At 43.1% G+C, this 24,104-nt stretch overlaps 1 protein-coding gene across 4 annotated transcripts; it reads right to left on the bottom strand.

The window, feature by feature from the left end:
* Positions 1–141: 141 nt before the first annotated feature.
* On the bottom strand, positions 142–22,126 carry LOC120309020. Of its 4 annotated transcripts, XM_039345802.1 has the most exons (12): positions 21,932–22,125; positions 21,725–21,836; positions 19,748–19,841; positions 19,031–19,085; positions 18,625–18,765; positions 18,073–18,233; positions 17,842–17,940; positions 17,480–17,625; positions 16,610–16,784; positions 2,312–2,424; positions 2,155–2,239; positions 142–1,983 (listed from the first exon to the last, which is right to left on the bottom strand). In XM_039345802.1, exons 1-12 carry the CDS (start codon positions 22,053–22,055, stop codon positions 1,927–1,929), a joined length of 1,362 nt encoding a protein of 453 aa, XP_039201736.1. In that variant the 5' UTR covers positions 22,056–22,125; the 3' UTR covers positions 142–1,926. The 4 variants fall into 4 exon arrangements, 2 of the variants coding, with proteins under 2 accessions (XP_039201736.1, XP_039201735.1); XM_039345801.1 differs by having other exon boundaries at positions 142–2,239; positions 21,932–22,126; XR_005556982.1 differs by lacking the exon at positions 16,610–16,784 and having other exon boundaries at positions 1,919–1,983; positions 2,155–2,424; positions 21,932–22,126.
* Positions 22,127–24,104: the final 1,978 nt, after the last annotated feature.

Raw genomic sequence — 24,104 nt, 5'->3', positions numbered from 1 at the left:
CCATCCTAAGCTTTTTTCTTTAATATTCCTCTCCTCCCAAAAAATCAGGATATTGTGATGTCTTAAATAATTTTGAAATTTATCTTGAGGGAGGAATTGGTTCATCTATAAATGCTATTAGAAATGCTAGGCCAGTTTGTCTTTCTCCTTAGGAAGGGGTAGAGATAGTAGATGAATAAACTTTATAGTATGGGGAAAAATGAGTTTGTAGCAATGTCAACTTCACATAAATTAGGGAAACGGGGAGTGGGGCAGAAGAGTGGATCAAGAGAAACCTGTATTGGGATAAAGGGAATAGCATTTGCTTTTGTGTTTTTCCATGCTAAATAAAATTGGCTTAACTCTTTTCTTGCAATTATTTGAGTGAAATGAAGCGTAAGTATTCAGTGAGCAGAAATAAACAGAAGGAAGAGAACTGAGGCAGATTTTACAATAAGTTTTTATTAAACACTCAGATCCCTTCCTTATCCCCCCAAAAGTACCTTGGCAGTATTTGTTGGTGCACATGGCATAAAAAATGAGTCCTTTGATTTCAAGTCAGTCTGATGCCTCAGGAAGAAATGCACTTTAATAAATGGTAAATAACTTCTGACAAATATCTAACTTTGGTTTGTCAACCTTCATCTCTGCCACCCTCCAGAAGTTCACGCCAACAAGATGAAAGAGCTTCCAGAGAAGCAAAGAGAATGCAAACCAATCCCTCCCCCCCAATTTGATGGGAACAGGGAAAAGAGACAAAAATTATCTTAATAGATTACCAGAGCCAGGCTAATTTGAGTCAATTGTTTTCCTATCCCCAAATAGCAAATTCTTGCTCAGATTAAAACCAGAGGTTAATGTGTTTCATTTTTTCGTTGCACTTACTATAAAGGACCCTGTTACCAGATCTGTACAGTAATGTCTCCTCCACATGATCAGTTACATTATTTCGCTTAAACTGATGGAAGCCAAGCCTAACTTCGGAAGGACTTAATACATAGCAACTCAGAAGAATTAGCAAAGTGTTGTTTCTAGATGCAGCCATGATAATGGTGCTAACCCAGAATTAATGCAGTGAGATCAAGTGAGCTGAATTGGCCAAAACATAACTTATACGTCCTGGCATTGGAGGAAAAGCTAGCTTGGGGTTCCCATGTGTTCCAGGGCATGCTGAATAAATTATAAAGGTCAGAGGTCTGGGGAAATCTCACAGTGTTAAGTACTGTACTGGCATTGGTTGGACTATGACCAACTAATGAAGAGACTGTTACAAGGATCCATGTCCCATCTTTCACTCCCAAGAGATGGTCACATAAAGGCACTTGTCACGTGAAATGGAAGGGCATACAGTCATCTGCATGTCCTTCGCATGCTGGTACATTTAGAAATATGAGGTATTGTACAAACGACAGATAAAATTATGCTACATTTAGCATAATAAGCTTATGTGAACTGTCACTTTAGATCACTAAGGCAGCAATCCAGAAGTGGTACCCTTGACATCTTGATGCAACTACAACTGCCCATTATGATAGGAGTCAACAAAGCACTGGTTTATAATGCTGCCAATTTTAACATCAGGCAGGGCTCTGCCATTTCTAAAACCAGGAGCCACGTTCAGCTGGATGCAGAATTGGACTTTGCCGCTACAGTCCCCTCATCAGGTTTGAAAACATCATTCTATCCATAGGCAGCAAACAGACCAGCAGAAAAGATAACCAGTGAATCAATCTTTTCAGATGTAGGACATTAGAGGTAAGGTTAGTCGCAATTCAAAAGGATCCAGGATGCCATCCCTATCCAACTGGTCCTGCCCTATGTGAAAGAGATGGCAACTGGATTGGATCAACTGGACTTGCAAGGCTTGCCGTTGTAAATGCTCTTCTCTAGGTATTGATGGGGGGCAGGGGGAGAAGAGGGACGTGGAATATTCAGAATAGGCTGCTTTCAGTTCAAGTCCTGTTCCCCAATGCTTTGTCGAAGGTATTCCTCATAGAGCTTTCTCTGTAGAGAAAGAGGGTAAATTTTTAATTTGCTGTGTTAATCAACCCGTTTCTCTGGTTACCACAGAATCCAAACAGAACTCATACTCTTGCCCACTTAGGTCCTACAGAACAGATACCAGTCCCCATGTGAAACTTCAAACCACCCCATCCAAGTTCCCAAAGCAGTAACCTTCTTAGCCAAGACCACATCCAACACGTAATCCCGTCGATCTTCCAGCTGCCGCTTCTGCTTTTTGGAGAGAGTGGGCTTCATTCTAAGTGGGACAAAAGTAAGATGATAAGAATTCTGGTGAACAGCCCTTCCCGGTAAACAGGAACGTTCTTACCTGAGAGTGTAGCTGGCCAAGAGCAGGAAGAGAATCGAGAGGAAGAGAAGACCAAAAAATACTGTTAAGGTTTGATCTTCAGGGACAAGCCTCCAGACTGATGCAACCGGTTGCTGAAAATTAGGATTAAGAATAAAGGATATACTTGATATTAGCTGAGGAAAACATAGGTTTATCCACTTGCACTTTTAAGAAAATAATAATATAAAAATACATTTTTGCCAACAATGTCTGAATTCTATGGCAATAATGCACAGGTATCTTCGACTTACAACAGTTCATTTAGCGACTGTTTGAAGTTACAGTGGCATTGAAAAAGTGACTTATGACCATTTTTCATCCTTACAACCGCAGCAGCATCCCCATGGTCACATAATTTACATTTGGATGCTTGACAACTGACTCACATTTATGATGGTTGCAGTGTCCCAGGGTCATGTGATCATCTTTAGCGACATTCTGACAAGCCAAGTCAACGGGGAATCCAGATTCACTTAACAACTGTAAGGACCCACCCCACTTTGCATCTTAAGAAGACAGAACTCTTGGAATAATTCTTCCAACAGGAATCCTTTATTAAGAGAAAATGGTTGCAGGCATGCTAGACAGGACTTGGGGTCCAAGCTCTCCCATTCAAGGTTTTAAGGGGTTCCCCAGTAGTCCCACCCAATCAACCCCCCTTCCAGTGATAGTTTCAAGTATCACAATTCCACCCCGTTTCTTCTTTCTTCCGTCTGGATGGAGACTTCAGATAACTACATGAAAGGCAAATACTCTTCTTTGTTAATGCTAATGTTCTCTGGATGCTAACGCTTTGAGGTTACAATAGGTTACAATAAACACACATTCAGCATTCAGCTCTTTGAAGTCTACTGAAGGAAGTGAGGGCCATAAAGCCCCTTTGTTCTCCCCCTTCTCTCCCTCTTATGGCAGAATCCAAAGAAGGCAGAATTGGGAGTTTCTATATTTGATAATTAAAGATGAAATATGATTGGATTCTGACATCCGGCCCCTCTTAACAATAAGAGAGATCCACCTGAAAGAAAACACAAGTAAAAAATTTAGTTAGGCTTGTTAGGATACTCTGTGTGAAACTTCTTCAATAGCTTCGGGGCTCTGACGTGACGTTTATGGACCCACTCATTTTGTGAGGCAGGGAGGTGTTTCCAGGCAACTAGGTACTGAGTTGTTCCATGATATCTCCTAGAGTCAAGGATCTCTTTTATTTCGAAGTGTTGTTCCCCCTCCACCATGATTGGAGGTGGTGGGGGGGGGATTTTTGGCCGTAGAGGTGACTGATGCTCTCTTTTCAGCAAGCTGCAATGAAAAATTGGGTGTATTTGCCTGAGGTTTTTGGGTAATTCTAATTCTACTGTTACTGGATTTATGATCCTTTTAATTGGAAAAGGTCCTATATATTTTGGTCCAAGTTTTTTACAGGGCTGTAGGGACTTTAGGTATTTTGTAGATAAGTACACCATTTCTCCTATAATGAATGGTGTAGGCTCAACCCTTTTTTTATCGGCTTGTGCTTTGTATGCCCGCCTAGCTTCATCTAGTGATTTTCTGACTATTGGCCAGGTGTTTTGTAGGTTTTCCATCCATTCTTTCAGTGAAGGGATCGTTGGTTCTTTTGGGGTTAACTCTGGCATAGGGTTGAAACTTTGGCCGTTGGCTATTTGAAAAGGAGTGTAGCCTGTGCTGGAGTGGACTGCATTATTGTAGGCAACTTCTGCAAAAGGAAGTATGTCCGTCCAATCACTCTGTTGGAAATTTAAAAAACATCTCAAATATTGCTCAAGTACCGACTGGCATCGTTCCGCTTGACCATCTCCTTGAGGGTGGTGGCTAGATGTCAATCCCTGAGTGGTCCCTAAAAGGGATAAAAATTCCTTCCAAAATGCAGACGTAAATTGCACTCCCCTATCAGAGATGATGCGTTGGGGTGCCCCGTGCAATCTGTAAATGTGCTGGATGAAAAGTTTTGCTAAGGCCTTTGCAGTGGGAATTTTTTGGCAAGGGATAAAGTGCACCTGTTTGGAAAATAGGTCCGTGACTGTCCAGATAACAGTATTCCCATTGCTTTCAGGCAATTCCACTATAAAATCCATGGCTATTTCCCTCCAGGGGGCTGAGGGACTTGCCACTGGTTGTAACAGCCCTGGCGATTTCCCTTGCAACCTCTTTGCTGATGCACAGGTTGGGCAGCTGGCAACATAACTTTCTATGTCCTTTTTTATTGATGGCCACCAAAATTGCCGTTTAATTAAGTGTAAAGTTTTTACAAATCCAAAATGCCCTGCTGATTTTGTGTCATGGCAAAGTTGCATGAAAGTTAGTCTTTGAGTTGTTGGTATATATAACTTTTCCCCTACCCAAGGCAATCCGTCTCTCATTGTGCACACACGTTTGTTTTTCTGGAACCAATCATCTGTTTCCAAACTTTTTCTGAATTCAATCCCAGTTTGGCTGTCCAGTTGTGGTTTTATTTTGGCTTGGGTTCTTGTGGTTACTGGCGCTGCCAGTTGTGACTCTGCCATTATTGGTCTAGAGTCTGTGGTTCGTGCGCTGTTATATTGGGGCATGCGAGATAGTGCATCTGCCAGGAAGTTCTTTCTTCCTGGTAAATGTTTGAGCTTAAATTGGAATTGGTGAAAATGCTGGGACCAGCGGGCTTGTTTGGGGTTGAGTTTCCTGGAAGTTTTCAGGGCTTCTAAATTTTTGTGATCAGTCCATACCTGGAAGGGGATTTTGTTGCCTTCCAGGAACTGTCGCCACGTGAGTAATGCCCAACGTATCCCATAAGCCTCCTTCTCCCATACGGGCCAGCGCTGTTCTGTTTCCGTGAGTTTCTTAGATGTATATGCACAGGGTTGCAATACTGCATCATCATTTTCTTGTAATAGCACAGCCCCCACTGCCACATCACTTGCATCTGCCTGTATTATGAAGGGCTTGTCCATGTCTGGGTGCCTTAGTACTGGTTCGGCAGAAAAAAGTCTCTTTAGTCTCTCAAACGCTGCTTGGCACTCCATTGTCCATGTTAGTGGCTGGCTAGGTTTTACTGAGGGATGTTCCCTTCGTTTTTAGTAAGTTAGTGAGGGGCAAGGCTATCTGTGCAAATGAGGGGATGAATTGGCGGTAAAAATTTGCAAAGCCCAGGAAACTTTGTAGTTGCTTTCTTGTGCGGGGTGGTGCCCATTCTAATACTGCTCTGACCTTCTCTGGGTCCATTTCAATGCCCTGTGGGGATATGCGATAGCCTAGGTAGTCTATCCTTTCCTGGTGGAATTCGCATTTTGAGAGTTTGGCATATAGGTGAGCGGCTCGCAGCTTCTTTAAAACCGCTCTGACAAGTTTGACGTGTTCTTCTTTTGTTTCGGTAAAGATAAGAATGTCGTCCAAGTAAACAAGGACCCCCTTAAACAGGTGCTCCCTTAGAACGTCATTGATTAGTTGCATAAAGACTGCAGGGCCCCCTTGTAATCCAAATGGCAAGACTTTGAATTGATAGCACCCCATGGGGCAGTTAAATGCAGTCTTCCATTCGTCCCCTTCCTTGATTCTCACTCGATAGTAAGCTTCCCTTAAGTCTAGTTTAGAAAAAATTTTCCCTTTCGATAGGTGTGACAGCATGTCTTTCATGAGGGGCAGCGGGTATAGGTTGCTTTCACTGATTGTATTCAGGGCCCTATAATCCACGCATAAACGTAAAGAGCCGTCCTTCTTCTCTCTAAAAAGGACCGGGGCAGCCACTTTAGGCTTGGCTGGCTCAATGAAACCTCTCTCCAGGTTTTTTTTTATAAATCTTTCCATTTCCTCCTTCTCCTTTGGGCTCATGGAGTATAATCTGGGCTTCGGGAGTTTTGCCCCAGGCTTGAATTCAATGGTACAGTCTGTGGGTCGGTGGGGGGGAAGCTCATTCGCCCTCTCCTCACTGAAGACTTCAGCAAGGTCCCTATATTCCTCTGGTATTTCTGTTAATCTTTTTTCCTCTCTATGGATGCTTTTTCTATTCTTGATTCTGGTAGCCTCCCTTGGGGTTTTAAGTCCATAGGGTCCCCCTTCGGGAATTTGATTTCTGTCGTCCTCCAATTTACCCAGGGGTTCCATTTTTTCAACCATTCCATCCCTAGAATCATTGGGCATTCCATACCTGGGGTCACCACAAACGTTAAGTCCTCTTCATGGTTGCCCAGGGAGAGATGTATTGGCAAAGTGGCTAGGGTAGCTGGCACCCCCCCTGCTATGGATCCATCTAGCTGGCCAAATGAGATTGGTTGTTCCAGTCTCCTGGATGGGATGCCCAGATTCCCCACTAGTGTTGGGCTAATGAGGCAGCGGGTACAGCCAGAGTCTATTAAGGCTTTCACCTTCACAGCTTCGGGCATGGGGGGGATTAATATAGTCACTGTTTTGAAGATGGGTGTGATGCATCCACTTACCAGGGGTTCGCCCTCCGAGCTGTCATCTGAGGCATCCACCGGCCCTATGGTGTAGGCTGGAGTCCTTTCCCCTTGGTGAGCAGAGGTGGGGTTTTCTGCAATTTCCATCATTCTCATGGCCGTTTCTTTTGGCTTAGCTGAATACTTTCCGGGTTTGTTGATTTGGGATCTGTCTGGGTTGTGCTGGGGGGCCTTTGAGCGGCATTCTACAGCTCGATGCCCTTCTCTTCCGCACTTGAAACATCTCATTTGCTTCTTGGCATCCATAGGAGAGGAAAAAAGATTAACAGAAATACCAGAGGAATATAGGGACCTTGCTGAAGTCTTCAGTGAGGAGAGGGCGAATGAGCTTCCCCCCCACCGACCCACAGACTGTACCATTGAATTCAAGCCTGGGGCAAAACTCCCGAAGCCCAGATTATACTCCATGAGCCCAAAGGAGAAGGAGGAAATGGAAAGATTTATAAAAAAAAACCTGGAGAGAGGTTTCATTGAACCAGCTAAGCCTAAAGTGGCTGCCCCGGTCCTTTTTAGAGAGAAGAAGGATGGCTCTTTACGTTTATGCGTGGATTATAGGGCCCTGAACACAATCAGTGAAAGCAACCTATACCCGCTGCCCCTCATGAAAGACATGCTGTCACACCTATCGAAAGGGAAAATTTTTTCTAAACTAGACTTAAGGGAAGCTTACTATCGCGTGAGAATCAAGGAAGGGGACGAATGGAAGACTGCATTTAACTGCCCCATGGGGTGCTATCAATTCAAAGTCTTGCCATTTGGATTACAAGGGGGCCCTGCAGTCTTTATGCAATTAATCAATGACGTTCTAAGGGAGCACCTGTTTAAGGGGGTCCTTGTTTACTTGGACGACATTCTTATCTTTACCGAAACAAAAGAAGAACACGTCAAACTTGTCAGAGCGGTTTTAAAGAAGCTGCGAGCCGCTCACCTATATGCCAAACTCTCAAAATGCGAATTCCACCAGGAAAGGATAGACTACCTAGGCTATCGCATATCCCCACAGGGCATTGAAATGGACCCAGAGAAGGTCAGAGCAGTATTAGAATGGGCACCACCCCGCACAAGAAAGCAACTACAAAGTTTCCTGGGCTTTGCAAATTTTTACCGCCAATTCATCCCCTCATTTGCACAGATAGCCTTGCCCCTCACTAACTTACTAAAAACGAAGGGAACACCCTCAGTAAAACCTAGCCAGCCACTAACATGGACAATGGAGTGCCAAGCAGCGTTTGAGAGACTAAAGAGACTTTTTTCTGCCGAACCAGTACTAAGGCACCCAGACATGGACAAACCCTTCATAATACAGGCAGATGCAAGTGATGTGGCAGTGGGGGCTGTGCTATTACAAGAAAATGATGATGCAGTATTGCAACCCTGTGCATATACATCTAAGAAACTCACGGAAACAGAACAGCGCTGGCCCGTATGGGAGAAGGAGGCTTATGGGATACGTTGGGCATTACTCACGTGGCGACAGTTCCTGGAAGGCAACAAAATCCCCTTCCAGGTATGGACTGATCACAAAAATTTAGAAGCCCTGAAAACTTCCAGGAAACTCAATCCCAAACAAGCCCGCTGGTCCCAGCATTTTCACCAATTCCAATTTAAGCTCAAACATTTACCAGGAAGAAAGAACTTCCTGGCAGATGCACTATCTCGCATGCCCCAATATAACAGCGCACGAACCACAGACTCTAGACCAATAATGGCAGAGTCACAACTGGCAGCGCCAGTAACCACAAGAACCAAGCCAAAATAAAACCACAACTGGACAGCCAAACTGGGATTGAATTCAGAAAAAGTTTGGAAACAGATGATTGGTTCCAGAAAAACAAACATGTGTGCACAATGAGAGACGGATTGCCTTGGGTAGGGGAAAAGTTATATATACCAACAACTCAAAGACTAACTTTCATGCAACTTTGCCATGACACAAAATCAGCAGGGCATTTTGGATTTGTAAAAACTTTACACTTAATTAAACGGCAATTTTGGTGGCCATCAATAAAAAAGGACATAGAAAGTTATGTTGCCAGCTGCCCAACCTGTGCATCAGCAAAGAGGTTGCAAGGGAAATCGCCAGGGCTGTTACAACCAGTGGCAAGTCCCTCAGCCCCCTGGAGGGAAATAGCCATGGACTTTATAGTGGAATTGCCTGAAAGCAATGGGAATACTGTTATCTGGACAGTCACGGACCTATTTTCCAAACAGTGCACTTTATCCCTTGCCAAAAAATTCCCACTGCAAAGGCCTTAGCAAAACTTTTCATCCAGCACATTTACAGATTGCACGGGGCACCCCAACGCATCATCTCTGATAGGGGAGTGCAATTTACGTCTGCATTTTGGAAGGAATTTTTATCCCTTTTAGGGACCACTCAGGGATTGACATCTAGCCACCACCCTCAAGGAGATGGTCAAGCGGAACGATGCCAGTCGGTACTTGAGCAATATTTGAGATGTTTTTTAAATTTCCAACAGAGTGATTGGACGGACTTACTTCCTTTTGCAGAAGTTGCCTACAATAATGCAGTCCACTCCAGCACAGGCTACACTCCTTTTCAAATAGCCAACGGCCAAAGTTTCAACCCTATGCCAGAGTTAACCCCAAAAGAACCAACGATCCCTTCACTGAAAGAATGGATGGAAAACCTACAAAACACCTGGCCAATAGTCAGAAAATCACTAGATGAAGCTAGGCGGGCATACAAAGCACAAGCCGATAAAAAAAGGGTTGAGCCTACACCATTCATTATAGGAGAAATGGTGTACTTATCTACAAAATACCTAAAGTCCCTACAGCCCTGTAAAAAACTTGGACCAAAATATATAGGACCTTTTCCAATTAAAAGGATCATAAATCCAGTAACAGTAGAATTAGAATTACCCAAAAACCTCAGGCAAATACACCCAATTTTTCATTGCAGCTTGCTGAAAAGAGAGCATCAGTCACCTCTACGGCCAAAAATCCCCCCCCCCACCACCTCCAATCATGGTGGAGGGGGAACAACACTTCGAAATAAAAGAGATCCTTGACTCTAGGAGATATCGTGGAACAACTCAGTACCTAGTTGCCTGGAAACACCTCCCTGCCTCACAAAATGAGTGGGTCCATAAACGTCACGTCAGAGCCCCGAAGCTATTGAAGAAGTTTCACACAGAGTATCCTAACAAGCCTAACTAAATTTTTTTACTTGTGTTTTCTTTCAGGTGGATCTCTCTTATTGTTAAGAGGGGCCGGATGTCAGAATCCAATCATATTTCATCTTTAATTATCAAATATAGAAACTCCCAATTCTGCCTTCTTTGGATTCTGCCATAAGAGGGAGAGAAGGGGGAGAACAAAGGGGCTTTATGGCCCTCACTTCCTTCAGTAGACTTCAAAGAGCTGAATGCTGAATGTGTGTTTATTGTAACCTATTGTAACCTCAAAGCGTTAGCATCCAGAGAACATTAGCATTAACAAAGAAGAGTATTTGCCTTTCATGTAGTTATCTGAAGTCTCCATCCAGACGGAAGAAAGAAGAAACGGGGTGGAATTGTGATACTTGAAACTATCACTGGAAGGGGGGTTGATTGGGTGGGACTACTGGGGAACCCCTTAAAACCTTGAATGGGAGAGCTTGGACCCCAAGTCCTGTCTAGCATGCCTGCAACCATTTTCTCTTAATAAAGGATTCCTGTTGGAAGAATTATTCCAAGAGTTCTGTCTTCTTAAGATGCAAAGTGGGGTGGGTCCTTACAGACAGGACTTGCAAAATTAATCCACCTGGAAGGTAGACCCTTGCCGGGGGATTTTGCAAAATTTTACCATGTCAGACAACGAAGCAAGAGAGGGAGAAAACTCCCTGGAAAGAGAGCCGCTGACCCAGTTGGAACCTTGCCAGATGTTGGGATCCGAGAGGCCAGATTTCTCAGAAGAAGAAGTGGTGGAGACACAGGACCACAAGCCTCGCTGGTCGATGAACGTTGGAAAGAAAAGTGAGTGGAGAAAGGAATCAAGCAAGGTGACCCTGAGACGGGGGACCAAACAACCAGAATGGAAGCAGGAGATGGAGAAATCCCTGCACGCAAGTGAAGAGGGAGGAAGCTGTATGCCGTACTCAGACTGGATCCTAGAGACAGCTATTGACCTCATGAAGAGAACTCTCAGCTCCCTAGGAGAGGAGATTCCTGAGCCCTACGCCCGCCCCAGTTCCTGGAGCCACAAAGGGAGAGACACCGAGGGGGACGTGGAACCTGCACCCCCAGGGACATTTACTGATCCAGGAGCTCCCACCCCCTACCGGACCCAAGATGGAAATCTGGACGGAAGACACTACCACCCACAATGGAGGCACCGATCCATTCCAAGACGTCCACCGTTTGAGGTGAAATTCAAAGGGGAGCCAACACGCTTGGGGTTTTTCCTAACCCAAGTCCTCAGCTACATGGAGGAATATGGGCAGGACATCCCCAGCGACAAAGCCCGCATCCGGATCGTGCAATCTGCCCTGGATGGCCCAGCTGCAGATTGGGTGGTGAACCTGCATGACTCCAATGCCCCAGAACTCAGTAACTTCAACCGTTTCATGTCCTCTTTGAGAAGACGATTTGAAGACCCCCTGGCTGATCGCAAAGCCCGTGAAAGAATCACAACGATGAGGCAGGGCAAACGCCCAGTGGCTGAGTATACACAAGAATTCCGAGCCATTGCCAGCAAACTGAATTGGCCAGAAGACATACTCCTTGGCCGTTTCAAAGACGGACTAAACTATGATCTATATGATGCTTGCCTGCCCCGAGGAGACCCACATCGACTTGAGGAATGGTACGTCTTGGCAGAGGAAGCAGAGATCGACATATTGAAGAGGCATCGCCGAGGAAAACAATGGAGCCGCCCCCCGCCTGAGCTGACACACCAACCGGTGAAATCATCGGATACAGCCAAGAAGCAGATGGGGTGTTTCAAGTGCGGAAGAGAAGGGCATCGAGCTGTAGAATGCCGCTCAAAGGCCCCCCAGCACAACCCAGACAGATCCCCAATCAACAAACCCAGAGGGTATTCAGCTAAGCCAAAAGAAACAGCCATGAAAATTATGGAAATTGCAGAAAACCCCACCTCTGCTCACCAAGGGGAAAGAACTCCAGCCTACACCACAGGGACGGTGGATGCCTCAGATGACAGCTCGGAAGGCGAACCCCTGGTAAGTGGACGCATCACACCCATCTTCAAAACAGTGACTATATTAATCCCCCCCATGCCCGAAGCTGTGAAGGTGAAAGCCTTAATAGACTCTGGCTGCACCCGCTGCCTCATTAGCCCAACACTAGTGGGGAATCTGGGCATCCCATCCAGGAGACTGGAACAACCAATCTCATTTGGCCAGCTAGATGGATCCATAGCAGGGGGGTGCCAGCTACCCTAGCCACTCTGCCAATACACCTCTCCCTGGGCAACCATGAAGAGGACTTAACGTTTGTGGTGACCCCAGGTATGGAATGCCCAATGATTCTAGGGATGGAATGGTTGAAAAAATGGAACCCCTGGGTAAATTGGAGGACGACAGAAATCAAATTCCCGAAGGGGGACCCTATGGACTTAAAACCCCAAGGGAGGCTACCAGAATCAAGAATAGAAAAAGCATCCATAGGAGAGGAAAAAAGATTAACAGAAATACCAGAGGAATATAGGGACCTTGCTGAAGTCTTCAGTGAGGAGAGGGCGAATGAGCTTCCCCCCCACCGACCCACAGACTGTACCATTGAATTCAAGCCTGGGGCAAAACTCCCGAAGCCCAGATTATACTCCATGAGCCCAAAGGAGAAGGAGGAAATGGAAAGATTTATAAAAAAAAACCTGGAGAGAGGTTTCATTGAACCAGCTAAGCCTAAAGTGGCTGCCCCGGTCCTTTTTAGAGAGAAGAAGGATGGCTCTTTACGTTTATGCGTGGATTATAGGGCCCTGAACACAATCAGTGAAAGCAACCTATACCCGCTGCCCCTCATGAAAGACATGCTGTCACACCTATCGAAAGGGAAAATTTTTTCTAAACTAGACTTAAGGGAAGCTTACTATCGCGTGAGAATCAAGGAAGGGGACGAATGGAAGACTGCATTTAACTGCCCCATGGGGTGCTATCAATTCAAAGTCTTGCCATTTGGATTACAAGGGGGCCCTGCAGTCTTTATGCAATTAATCAATGACGTTCTAAGGGAGCACCTGTTTAAGGGGGTCCTTGTTTACTTGGACGACATTCTTATCTTTACCGAAACAAAAGAAGAACACGTCAAACTTGTCAGAGCGGTTTTAAAGAAGCTGCGAGCCGCTCACCTATATGCCAAACTCTCAAAATGCGAATTCCACCAGGAAAGGATAGACTACCTAGGCTATCGCATATCCCCACAGGGCATTGAAATGGACCCAGAGAAGGTCAGAGCAGTATTAGAATGGGCACCACCCCGCACAAGAAAGCAACTACAAAGTTTCCTGGGCTTTGCAAATTTTTACCGCCAATTCATCCCCTCATTTGCACAGATAGCCTTGCCCCTCACCAACTTACTAAAAACGAAGGGAACATCCTCAGTAAAACCTAGCCAGCCACTAACATGGACAATGGAGTGCCAAGCAGCGTTTGAGAGACTAAAGAGACTTTTTTCTGCCGAACCAGTACTAAGGCACCCAGACATGGACAAGCCCTTCATAATACAGGCAGATGCAAGTGATGTGGCAGTGGGGGCTGTGCTATTACAAGAAAATGATGATGCAGTATTGCAACCCTGTGCATATACATCCAAGAAACTCACGGAAACAGAACAGCGCTGGCCCGTATGGGAGAAGGAGGCTTATGGGATACGTTGGGCATTACTCACATGGCGACAGTTCCTGGAAGGCAACAAAATCCCCTTCCAGGTGTGGACTGATCACAAAAATTTGGAAGCCCTGAAAACTTCCAGGAAACTCAATCCCAAACAAGCCCGCTGGTCCCAGCATTTTCACCAATTCCAATTTAAGCTCAAACATTTACCAGGAAGAAAGAACTTCCTGGCAGATGCACTATCTCGCATGCCCCAATATAACAGCGCACGAACCACAGACTCTAGACCAATAATGGCAGAGTCACAACTGGCAGCACCAGTAACCACAAGAACCCAAGCCAAATTAAAACCACAACTGGACAGCCAAACTGGAATTGAATTCAGAAAAAGTTTGGAAACAGATGATTGGTTCCAGAAAAACAAAAATGTGTGCACAATGAAAGACGGGTTGCCTTGGATAGGGGAAAAGTTATATATACCAACAACTCAAAGAGTAACTTTCATGCACCTTTGCCATGACACAAAATCAGCAGGGCATTTTGGATTTGTAAAAACTTTACATTTAATTAAACGGCAATTTTGGTGGCCATCCATGAAAAAGGACATTGAAAGTTATATAGCCAGTTGTCCAAAATGTGCCACGGCAAAGAGGTTGCAAGGGAAAGTGCCAGGACTATTGCAAACAGTGGCAAGTCCCTCAGCCCCCTGGAGAGAAATAGCCATGGATTTTATAGTGGAATTGCCAGAAAGCAATGGGAATACTGTGGTCTGGACGGTCACGGACTTGTTTTCCAAACAGGTGCACTTTATCCCTTGCCAAAAGATTCCCACTGCAAAAGCCTTAGCAAAACTTTTCATCCAACACATTTACAGATTGCATGGGGCACCCCAACGCATCATCTCTGACAGGGGGGTGCAATTTACGTCTGCATTTTGGAAGGAATTTTTATCCCTCTTAGGAACCACTCAGGGACTGACATCTAGCCACCACCCTCAAGGAAATGGGGGGGCTGAAAAAATGAACTCAGTACTTAAGCAATATTTAAGATGTTTTCTTAGTTTCCAGCAGACCGAGTGGGCGGACTTACTCCCCTTTGCAGAAGTTGCCTACAATAATGCAGTCCACTCCAGCACAGGTTACACTCCTTTTCAAATAGCCACCGGTCAAAGTTTCAACCCCATGCCAGAATTAACCCCAAACGAACCAACGATCCCCTCGCTGAAAGAATGGATGGAAAAATTACAAAACACCTGGCCAATAGTCAGAAAAGCACTAGATGAAGCTAGGCAGGCTTACAAAACACAAGCCGATAAAAAAAGGGTTGAGCCTACACCATTCATTATAGGAGAAATGGTGTACTTATCTACAAAATACCTAAAGTCCCTACAGCCCTGTAAAAAACTTGGACCAAAATATATAGGACCTTTTCCAATTAAAAGAATCATAAATCCAGTAACAGTAGAATTAGAATTACCCAAAAATCTCAGGCAAATACACCCAATTTTTCATTGCAGCTTGCTGAAAAGAGAGCATCAGTCACCTCTACGGCCAAAAATCCCCCCACCACCACCTCCAATCATGGTGGAGGGTGAACAACACTTCGAAATAAAGGAAGTCCTTGACTCTAGGAGATATCATGGAGCAACTCAGTACCTAGTTGCCTGGAAACACCTCCCTCCCTCACAAAATGAGTGGGTCCATAAACGTCATGTCAGAGCCCCGAAGCTATTGAAGAAGTTTCACACAGAGTATCCTAACAAGCCTAACTAATTTTTTTACTTGCGTTTTCTTTCAGGTGGATCTCTCTTATTGTTAAGAGGGGCCGGATGTCAGAATCCAATTATATTTCATCTTTAAATTATCAAATATAGAAACTCCCAATTCTGCCTTCTCTGGATTCTGCCATAAGAGGGAGAGAAGGGGGAGAGCAAAGGGGCTTTATGGCCCTCACTTCCTTCTTTACATTTCAAAGAGCTGAATGCTGAATGTGTGTTTATTGTGACCTCTAAGCGTTAACATATCAAAGAAGGGTAATTGCCTTTCATGTAGTATCTGAAGTCTCAAAGCGTTAACACCAGAGAACATTAGCATTAACAAAGAAGAGTTAAAGAGTGGGGTGTTACTAATTTAACAACTTGCAATGATTCACTTAATAAGTGTAGCAAGAAAGGTCGTAAAATGGGAGAAAACTCACTGAACAAGTTTCTCACTTAGCAACATAAATTCTGGGCTCAATTATGGTCATAAGTTGAGGATTACCTGTATATATAACTAACACACATCTTAAATATAATTAAAGTAGTCAGCAAAGTACCTATAACAAATAGTCATTCTCTAAATGATTGTTTCTGGACTTCCTCAACCATAACCAAAACTTTATTAACAGAGAAGACGCGATAAAAGAGAAGTAAAGGTTACTCAATTATGGTTTTGCTAGTTACATAAAGGGTCATGAAGTTATAATTTGGATTCTTATCCTATTACCCTAGGGCAGGCTATCATCTGTTCTACTGAAAACAGGCTTTAGACAGTTCTATTTCTATTGGTGTAAGAATTAGAAACTTGATTATTACATATTTCTGCTGCAAAAAGGAAGGAAGGAAGGAAGGAAGGAAGGAAGGAAGGAAGGAAGGAAGGAGAGAGAGAGAGAGAGAGAGAGAGAGAGAGAGAGAGAGAGAGAGAGAGAGAGAGAGAGAGAGAGAGAGAAATCCTGAACTTTGCAATAATGGGCCATTCTTAGTCATTGGTGTATAACATATGTTCCTTAAGTTTTGTGTTGTTTTTTATGCAGCTTTTAGAAGCTGCATGTTTTAAACTCCTGCTGATCAGCTTGTGTTGCTTTGTGGATGTAAGGCTAGAAAAACCTGCTTCCCACACCCTCAAGGCGTGAAAGCTGAGACTCCAAGGATATGGAATCCAATGTCCTGCACCAATTTTTCTATGCAAAGCAAAACAAGGCTTAATTGGGGAGGGTACTGTAAAGTGAGAAAAGGGTGCTTTTGGGACTCTAGGGAACAGATACCAAGATACTTACTACGTATAGTTCCAGGGCCTGACTTTGCTTCTCCCCCAGGACCAAAGTCCACAGTTGGCGAGCAAATGTTGTGCCAAAGATCAACGTCAGAAGAAGAAAAATAGGCAACAGGCAACCCACCATACCCAGAAGTATCCCACGGAAGAAAGCACGGAAGTTGTTGTTTCTGGCCTTGCTGGGTAACAGAAAAAATGAAAAAGCAAGGACAGCATATAGGATTCGGGAAGAAATTTAGTTCAATAGCATTAAATCCTGTATTGCCCCCAAAACAGCCTACTATCTTCAGTTTCCTAGGATTTTTTTCTCTAAGTATAATCTTCTCATTCCTTTTAAAGTGAAAGTCAGCAGCCAGAACCTTACAGTCCCAATTACATTTGAAATAACTGAATGTATAACCAGCCTTCCTTTAAAGGAGTCTAGATTATTAGTCTGCTTTACAATTCAAGGCACTTATAATGCTCCATTTTTGTGGGATTTATTTCCAAGTAAATGTGCACAAGACTTGTACTGTAAATTACACAACAGTCCTTTGAGATAGGTCAAGCAAGCAGCTTAAAAGCATGCTTCCAGTACATTTTCTACTCACTTTCTAATCACTCCCCCCCCCACTGCAATCTTTTATTTATCTCTCAACAGCTGTCAACTCAGAATCTGCCACTTAGTTATCTCAATTTATTTTATTTTTATTATTTATTTATTAAATTTATTTGCCACCCCTCTCTTCACAAGGTGATTGAATTTGGCATCTGACGATACAAATCCACACTCCCGGTTTTCTACCCGGGATCTGATATCCAGCACATATTTTGTTGTAAATGGTAGAACCTCTCAGATGTTAAGTCTCCCACTCCCACAATGCTCTGTTCTTACTTGTCATCTTCTAGCAAACGCTGTGTGGCCTCTTCAATGAGCCGGCAATCCCTTTCCAGGGCATTGAGTGTATGCTGCACAGTCTGGCTGATGGTCTTCTCAATTGTGCGACAGACTTCCTCGATCTGATTAACGCACCGACTCGGCTGAGGGTGAGCACATAAACCCATATCACCATTTGGCAGAGAATCTATCATCATTCTATTTTCAGTCCCAATTTCTTCCATATCCACATAGGGCACTGACCATCAAGCTTTTCTCTTCCATCTGTCCTAAGGCTCACCCATCCTTCCAGAAGCCTGGATTCCTCATGGCTTCTACTTCAATCTTACATCTAAAATAACTCCAAGTTTGTCACTCACCTTATTGAGGTTGGGAATGTAAATTGTAGGCATGTCAAACCCACATTTATTGAGGCCAGGACGTTTACAAAGTTCTTGAACAATCTGCATCAGCACCCTCTGTAAGACAAAAAGAGAAAAAAAAATCACGCGCACACGATTTTACAAACTGCCATTCTTAATTCCTTCTGTTCCATGAGAGAGCCATTCCCCATCCCAATCTGTGCCCATTATCCATGGGAGACTTTCTACCTGTCGATCACCCTCAGCGCCTGCCTCATCGGCTTTGCTCAGATAAAAGCGTAACTTGTCTCCATGCTCTTCATTGATCTTCTCCACTATGTTTAAGGTGCGTTTGCAAAGAGCCTGCCCCATGGGATCAAAGAAGACCAGGATGAGATCGCAGAGTTGGCCTGAACAAGATTATAAGGGAAGGAGTTAGGTTGCTGCATACATAGGGAGAAAATTTCCTACAGAAAGAATACATCAGTAGATAATTTCTTTCAAGTTAAGGGCTACTACAATAGAAAATGCCCTAGGCTAAAATCTGTTCTCCCATCACCATGCCGGCATTTTCTTCCAAAACCCAAAATAGCTCTCTTGCATATTTTTCTTAAGACAGAAGCCGTTCCTGGGTTACCTATATTAACCCATCTTCTGATTCAATTTTTCTTGGGCACATCTATTCTATTTTAAGGGCTAGATTGACTTGGAAGATGTGTTTTCCCGACTTTCTGAGGCCATGCTCCAATTTAACAGAATCCCTGTTCAGGCACCAAGGCTATTTCTTGAAGATATACTCACCAAACCAGATCAGTGCTCCTTCCACATCAAAAGGGTATTTCATATCGCCATCTACTAAGCCTGGAGTATCAAGAAAAGTGATAAGAGGAAATTGTTTCTGCTTGGAGGTACAAATCTCAGTACTCAGGTATTCTGGCACCCCTAAATAAAGATAAAGAGCAGAATGTGTTAAAATTTACTAGTAGCTTCTTGCCATTAACAGATAACAAATACCATGTTCTCCTAATAATCCTAAAACCAGACACCATACTTCAAATTTCATTACCAATATGAATTATTACAGGCAAACTGTCAATGATCAATTACCCCAACTTTTAAATATCAGCTTCCTGATCAAAGGCAATACTCATCCAGGCCAGTTTTGAATTAAGAGCCAACCCTTGATTTATCTTCAGCTGCAACTAACCTTTGAAGTTCTGCAAGATCTGGAAATGAGGGTAGAGGTGGAGTGTAGCATTGCCCTGCAGGAAAGGAGTGAAAGAATAGAAGGCTTTAGAATACATGATATCAGTATGGCTGTAGCACATGGATGTCAAACTTGCGATGTCACGTGACATGTTGCGACGTATCACAACTTTTCTCCCATTGCCAGCAATGGGGTGGGTGAGGCAATTTGACACCCCTGTTTGAAGCAATGTTTGGAAATCCAAACATCTGACTAACCCTAGGACCTAAGTCACAAGCTTGCTCTAAATCACCAGCAAACTCATTGCATAGTCTAGGTAGTGGGAAATCTGTGGCCTAACTTCCACATTCTTCATCATTGTGATTAAGACTGATAGAATTATAGCTCCCCAACCAAATCTGCACTACCTGTGCACAGGAAGAAAACATCAGCAGATTGGGAGAAACCTAAACCTGTTAAGTGAGAGGAAAATGAAGAGGGTGGGGAGAGGAACTTTTAAATATCTTTATATAAGCCTATTCAACGGATATATGCTGATTGGCTGCTGATAGGAAAACAAAACAAAGCAAAACAAAACTGGAGGAGAGGAAGAATTGACTGCCTGGAAGGAAGGGCAGTGGCTATTCAAGAAGGGCAAGTCTTACTGGTTAAATAGCAGTAGCCATTACAGTGAAACATACAAAGTGATATTAAAAATGAGTGTCTCTGTAATCTCACCGTGAGAGATTCTCGCTTTTTTCCACTAGTGATGAAAGTGAAACCCTGAGTCTCAATAGCAACCCCAGTACGTTGGATGTGTTCCTCCACATACCTGCACAAAAATGTCAAGAAAACCAAGACAGAATTTTTCTCTTCTTTATGGGCAAATTATGACTAAATCTGAACTGAAGATGGGAAGTGTAGTGTTACAACACATTCATACCCAATTTCCTGAAATGTCCTGGGTTGTTAAATTGCTACAAGTGTCTCAACACCCATTTGTTCTTCCATTACATCAGCATCATTTGTGTCAATGACACAATAAATTAGGCATCTCTGGATTACAATCCCTTTCCATGTTTTAAAACTAGTCAGTAAAAATAGGAACTTTTACTGAAACCCAGTTCATATTCAGTATAATCAACAAACTGTATTCATTTTGTTTATGCACCTTTTCCCAGTAGCCGTTAATCATTTCTTTTGACATAAAACTGGGCAAAAATACGAGAGGATTTTTTTTCCTCAGAGGAACTGTTTAGAGGTTCAGCTCCTCATGCTGACATCTTGAATAGAAGTCTTTCCCTAGTAAACACTGATGTTAACATGTCTTTCCCTTTATTAAACACTGATGTTAACAAATAAATGATAACTTCACCATTTTTTTACCAGACATTATAGTTAAAGTAAATTAGAAACAATTATTGCAAAACCTGAACTCTCCCAAACCCCATAACCTACAGGTTGCCTGCAATTTCTTGTACAGGTAGTCCTTGATTTACAACAGTTCAATTAGTGATCATTCAAAGTGATAGAAATAAAGGAAAGGTCTTCAAAATTTAATATTGAAAAGAGAAATTTAAAATTTAATTTGTCGCAGTGGAAACTTATTGCCTGGACAAACAAGCTTACCAAAAACTATAATGGCTGGGAAACAGGAAAGGATAGGATAAAGGCAGGATGTAAGATAAATACATAGGCAAAAATTAGCTGGGTCTTAGAGTGGGAAAAGGAAGAAGACAAACTATAAAAAACAGCTATAAAAGGAAATGGCTAGCCAGGAAAGGCATATTGAATTGAAAAACAGGAAAACAAGCTGAATAAGATAAGAGGAAAGGCATACTGAATTGAAAAACAGGAAAGAACCAATTGTTCTAAAAGGGGGACATAAATATCCACAGAGTTCAAAATAACCATTTAAATGTCTAATTTTTCTTTTTCTTACTGTATATGTGAATATGATTTAATATATTAACAGGAAATGTGTAAGAAGCGGACGATATGAGTGTAACCTCATAGTACCTCAGCCAATGGGAAAGAGGAGAGATGTGGCAGCCGGGACAGGGCTGTATAAAAAAGGGAATATTTTGGATTGGAACTTTGGAGAGAACCAAGCTTTGATAGCTTCTCTCCCTGCTTATTGCAATAAACGAAACAAAAGGCCTTCACTGTGTCTTGGCTGGTTATTGGTCAGTTGAGCTTGCCTCTGGTCATGAAGGAAAGTGGCCAGGAGCATGTTAACAAAAGTTACAATGACCGTTGCAGCATCCCCATGGTCACACAATCAAAATTCAGATGCTTGGCAACTGACTCATATTTATGATTGTTGCACTATCCTGGGGTAATGTGATCCTCTTTTGTGAACTTCTGACAAGCAAAGTCAATGGGGAAACCAGATTCATTTAATAACAGTGTCCCTAACAACTGCCACAACGGTGGCAAGAAAGGTCGTAAAATGGGGCAAAATTCTTTTAACAAATGTCTCACTTAACAACATATATTTGGGGCAAAATTGTGGTCTTAAGTCAAGGATTACATGTACTATGGATAACTTCCTAGGATTTCCCCAGAATGCCTTGTGCCATACCACCCTCTCCGTTAAGATTTACACAGAATGCCCTGCACTCACACCAACACCCCTTGGTTCTGTATCCTAATGATGCCATTCCCAGTTTTGACTTCCCTTGATTAATTTTCTGGCAGTCCCCTTCAGCTCACCAGTTGATAAAGCTGCTCTTCCCAGCACTGTGGTTGCCCATCACCATGACAGTCACTCTGCGGCGAGGGGGAAGCAGGGTCAGGCCCAGGCGCTCTCCTATGGTCACCAAACCTGGGAGCAGAACGGGAAAATTATGGCTGACACTTAGCATGTTATTTCACCCCTAAAGAGAAAGCGCCTCCCCCTCCTATCCCCTCAACTCTCACCATGACCCGAGTGCACATAAAGCGAGTGGGCCTCCCGGAGGACTCGTTCTGTCACCGACTCCGTCCCACCCCCGACGGCGGGGTTGGCGGCTTCCCGGGGCTTCCCACCCCGGCTCCCTGGCATAGTTTCTGGCGGCCAAACCGGCAACGGAAGCAGCAAAGGCGACTGGGGAAGAGGGAGGGAAAGAACTACAACTCCCGAAAGGCATTTCGCGGAAAGGACAGCGGGGTGTGGTCGCACAAACGTGCTTTTCGATCGACGTCTATCGGCACTACATCGCAGAACTACAACTCCCGTGAAACCTCGTAGCCACAAAACACATTCCCGTCAGGATCTTAGGGGATTACGTGACAATAGATCTCTGTAGAAATTTGCGGTTCCCGATCATACAGCGCTTATTCTTGGACGCTTAGCGCGAATAAATGACGCTTTGTGGAAAAACAAAGTCGTCCGGGCCAGTGCATTTAAATTGGTCCTCGCCCTCCTATTCTTCCTGGGTTTTTTTGTCTTTAGAAGTCATCAGAATCGTTTGAATGCAGGTAGTTGTAATTGTTAGAGTATTATTTTTTGGAGGGCAAACAATTGCAGTTTTCATATTTTCATCTAAAGATAGACAGGTTGGTGGTTAAGGCACTAGACAAAAGTCAGGAGACTGGGAGTTCTAGTCTGCCTTAGACACAAAGCTAGCTGGATGATCTTGGGCTAATCACTCTTTCTCTGGGATGAAGGCAATGACAAAACTCTTCAAATATCTTGTCAAAAAACTAGTCCAGACAGTCGTCAGGAGCCAAAACTCACTCAGGGAACCAAAAAAGAAAGAAAACCTTGGTTCTCTTGAAAACAACTTCTCTGACTTGATGCCTTCTAAATATGGTGGAATATATAAGATTTGGATTGGGGGAAAGGAAAGAACTATATTAGTGTGTGCCAACAAAAGAGAACTGGTATAAAATCTATAAATAAGACTGATAAATTGTAGCCTTGATTCTTTGACCATAGCACTAGCTTAAACAAATGCTTTGTCCTCACAGGCCAAATCCTAGGAATTCAGGCCAGTGTCATAAAATGTTTTATAAAATTTGCCAAATTTCCACGGGAATCATGGATCTCTGATTTAGAATGCATTCTGTAAATTATTCTGTCCAAACAACTGGCCACACTGGCACACAAGATACTTATGAGCTATAGAGAATAGGACACGCAAATCCTGCCGACGATGTTACCTAGTTTGGTAACGAAATGTTCAGGAATTATATTAAAACAAGCTTGGAGAACAAACCACAGCCAAAATCTAAAACCCAAGCTACAAATATTTCCCATTGCAGTTCCATAAATGTACAACAGGGCTGTTATATCAAGAAGCCAAGATGGTGTGAAGGTACATCTAAATGAATGAATGAATAATAAAGATTAATAAAAATTCTTAGATACAGAAACCTAGGCCCTTTATCTAATCTCAGATCTAATCCCAGGCTTTCCCTTTAAATGTTTTATTTGAACTTGAGGTTGTCCTCGAAATATAATCAGTAGCTTAACAATTGTTTGAAGTTACAGTGCAAACATTGCCATTCTGAAGCCTTTTTTAAAAACACTTCAGAGGTTTCAAATCTCCTTCCTTATGCTATTAAACTAAATTAATTGGGCCAAAGTCTTCAGGCCAGTCTTAAAGGGCCTTTTGGCTTTTCAAATCCTTTTTAACAATGGGAAAAGAAATGTACAAAAGGGAAAATGTCTCACTGAAGACAAAAACGATCTAGGATCAAATATCAGAGTAATAAAGTAGCAAAGTAATACCAATGGATACTTACAATACTTTCCTCTGCACCATCTGATGTTCAGTATTTAACATTCTTTTGGTTAAAAAGCTATTATAGAGGAAGCAAAGTATTAACCTCTGGTATTTTATGTACAAAATTAGCTCTCATATAATACCATAGCATTTAAAAAAAAATAAACTTGACAAATAGATACAGCCCAGAATTGTGAGCCTAGCTTCTTACAAAAAAAGAAAAAAGAACGTTTCAGCTATTGCAGGATAGAAATGATGTCAAAAAACAGCAGCACCACAGTGTCTTCTGAAGACACTGATGCTGATGAAGTGTGAGCCCTTGTTCATCTGGACTCAGTGAAAAGACAAGGCACATACTTCTGTACAGAAAAGTGCGAAAGAGG

Source organism: Crotalus tigris, unplaced genomic scaffold (genome assembly GCF_016545835.1).
Source record: "Crotalus tigris isolate CLP2741 ecotype Arizona unplaced genomic scaffold, ASM1654583v1 scf7180000017977.1317863, whole genome shotgun sequence".
Taxonomy (NCBI): Eukaryota; Metazoa; Chordata; class Lepidosauria; order Squamata; family Viperidae; genus Crotalus; species Crotalus tigris.
The sequence above is the reverse complement of the archived record's forward strand: the minus strand, read 5'-3'. Positions and strand labels throughout refer to the sequence as shown.

Coding starts and splice junctions, on each gene's coding strand:
- LOC120309020 (XM_039345801.1), bottom strand. CDS start 22,055: ATGCCAGGGAGCCGGGGTGGGAAGCCCCGGGAAGCCGCCAACCCCGCC. Junction 16,785..17,479: donor CGTTTGCTAGAAGATGACAA/GTAAGAACAGAG, acceptor TCTGTTACCCAG/CAAGGCCAGAAACAACAACT. Junction 2,425..16,609: donor AGGCCCTGGAACTATACGTA/GTAAGTATCTTG, acceptor CCTAATTTTCAG/CAACCGGTTGCATCAGTCTG.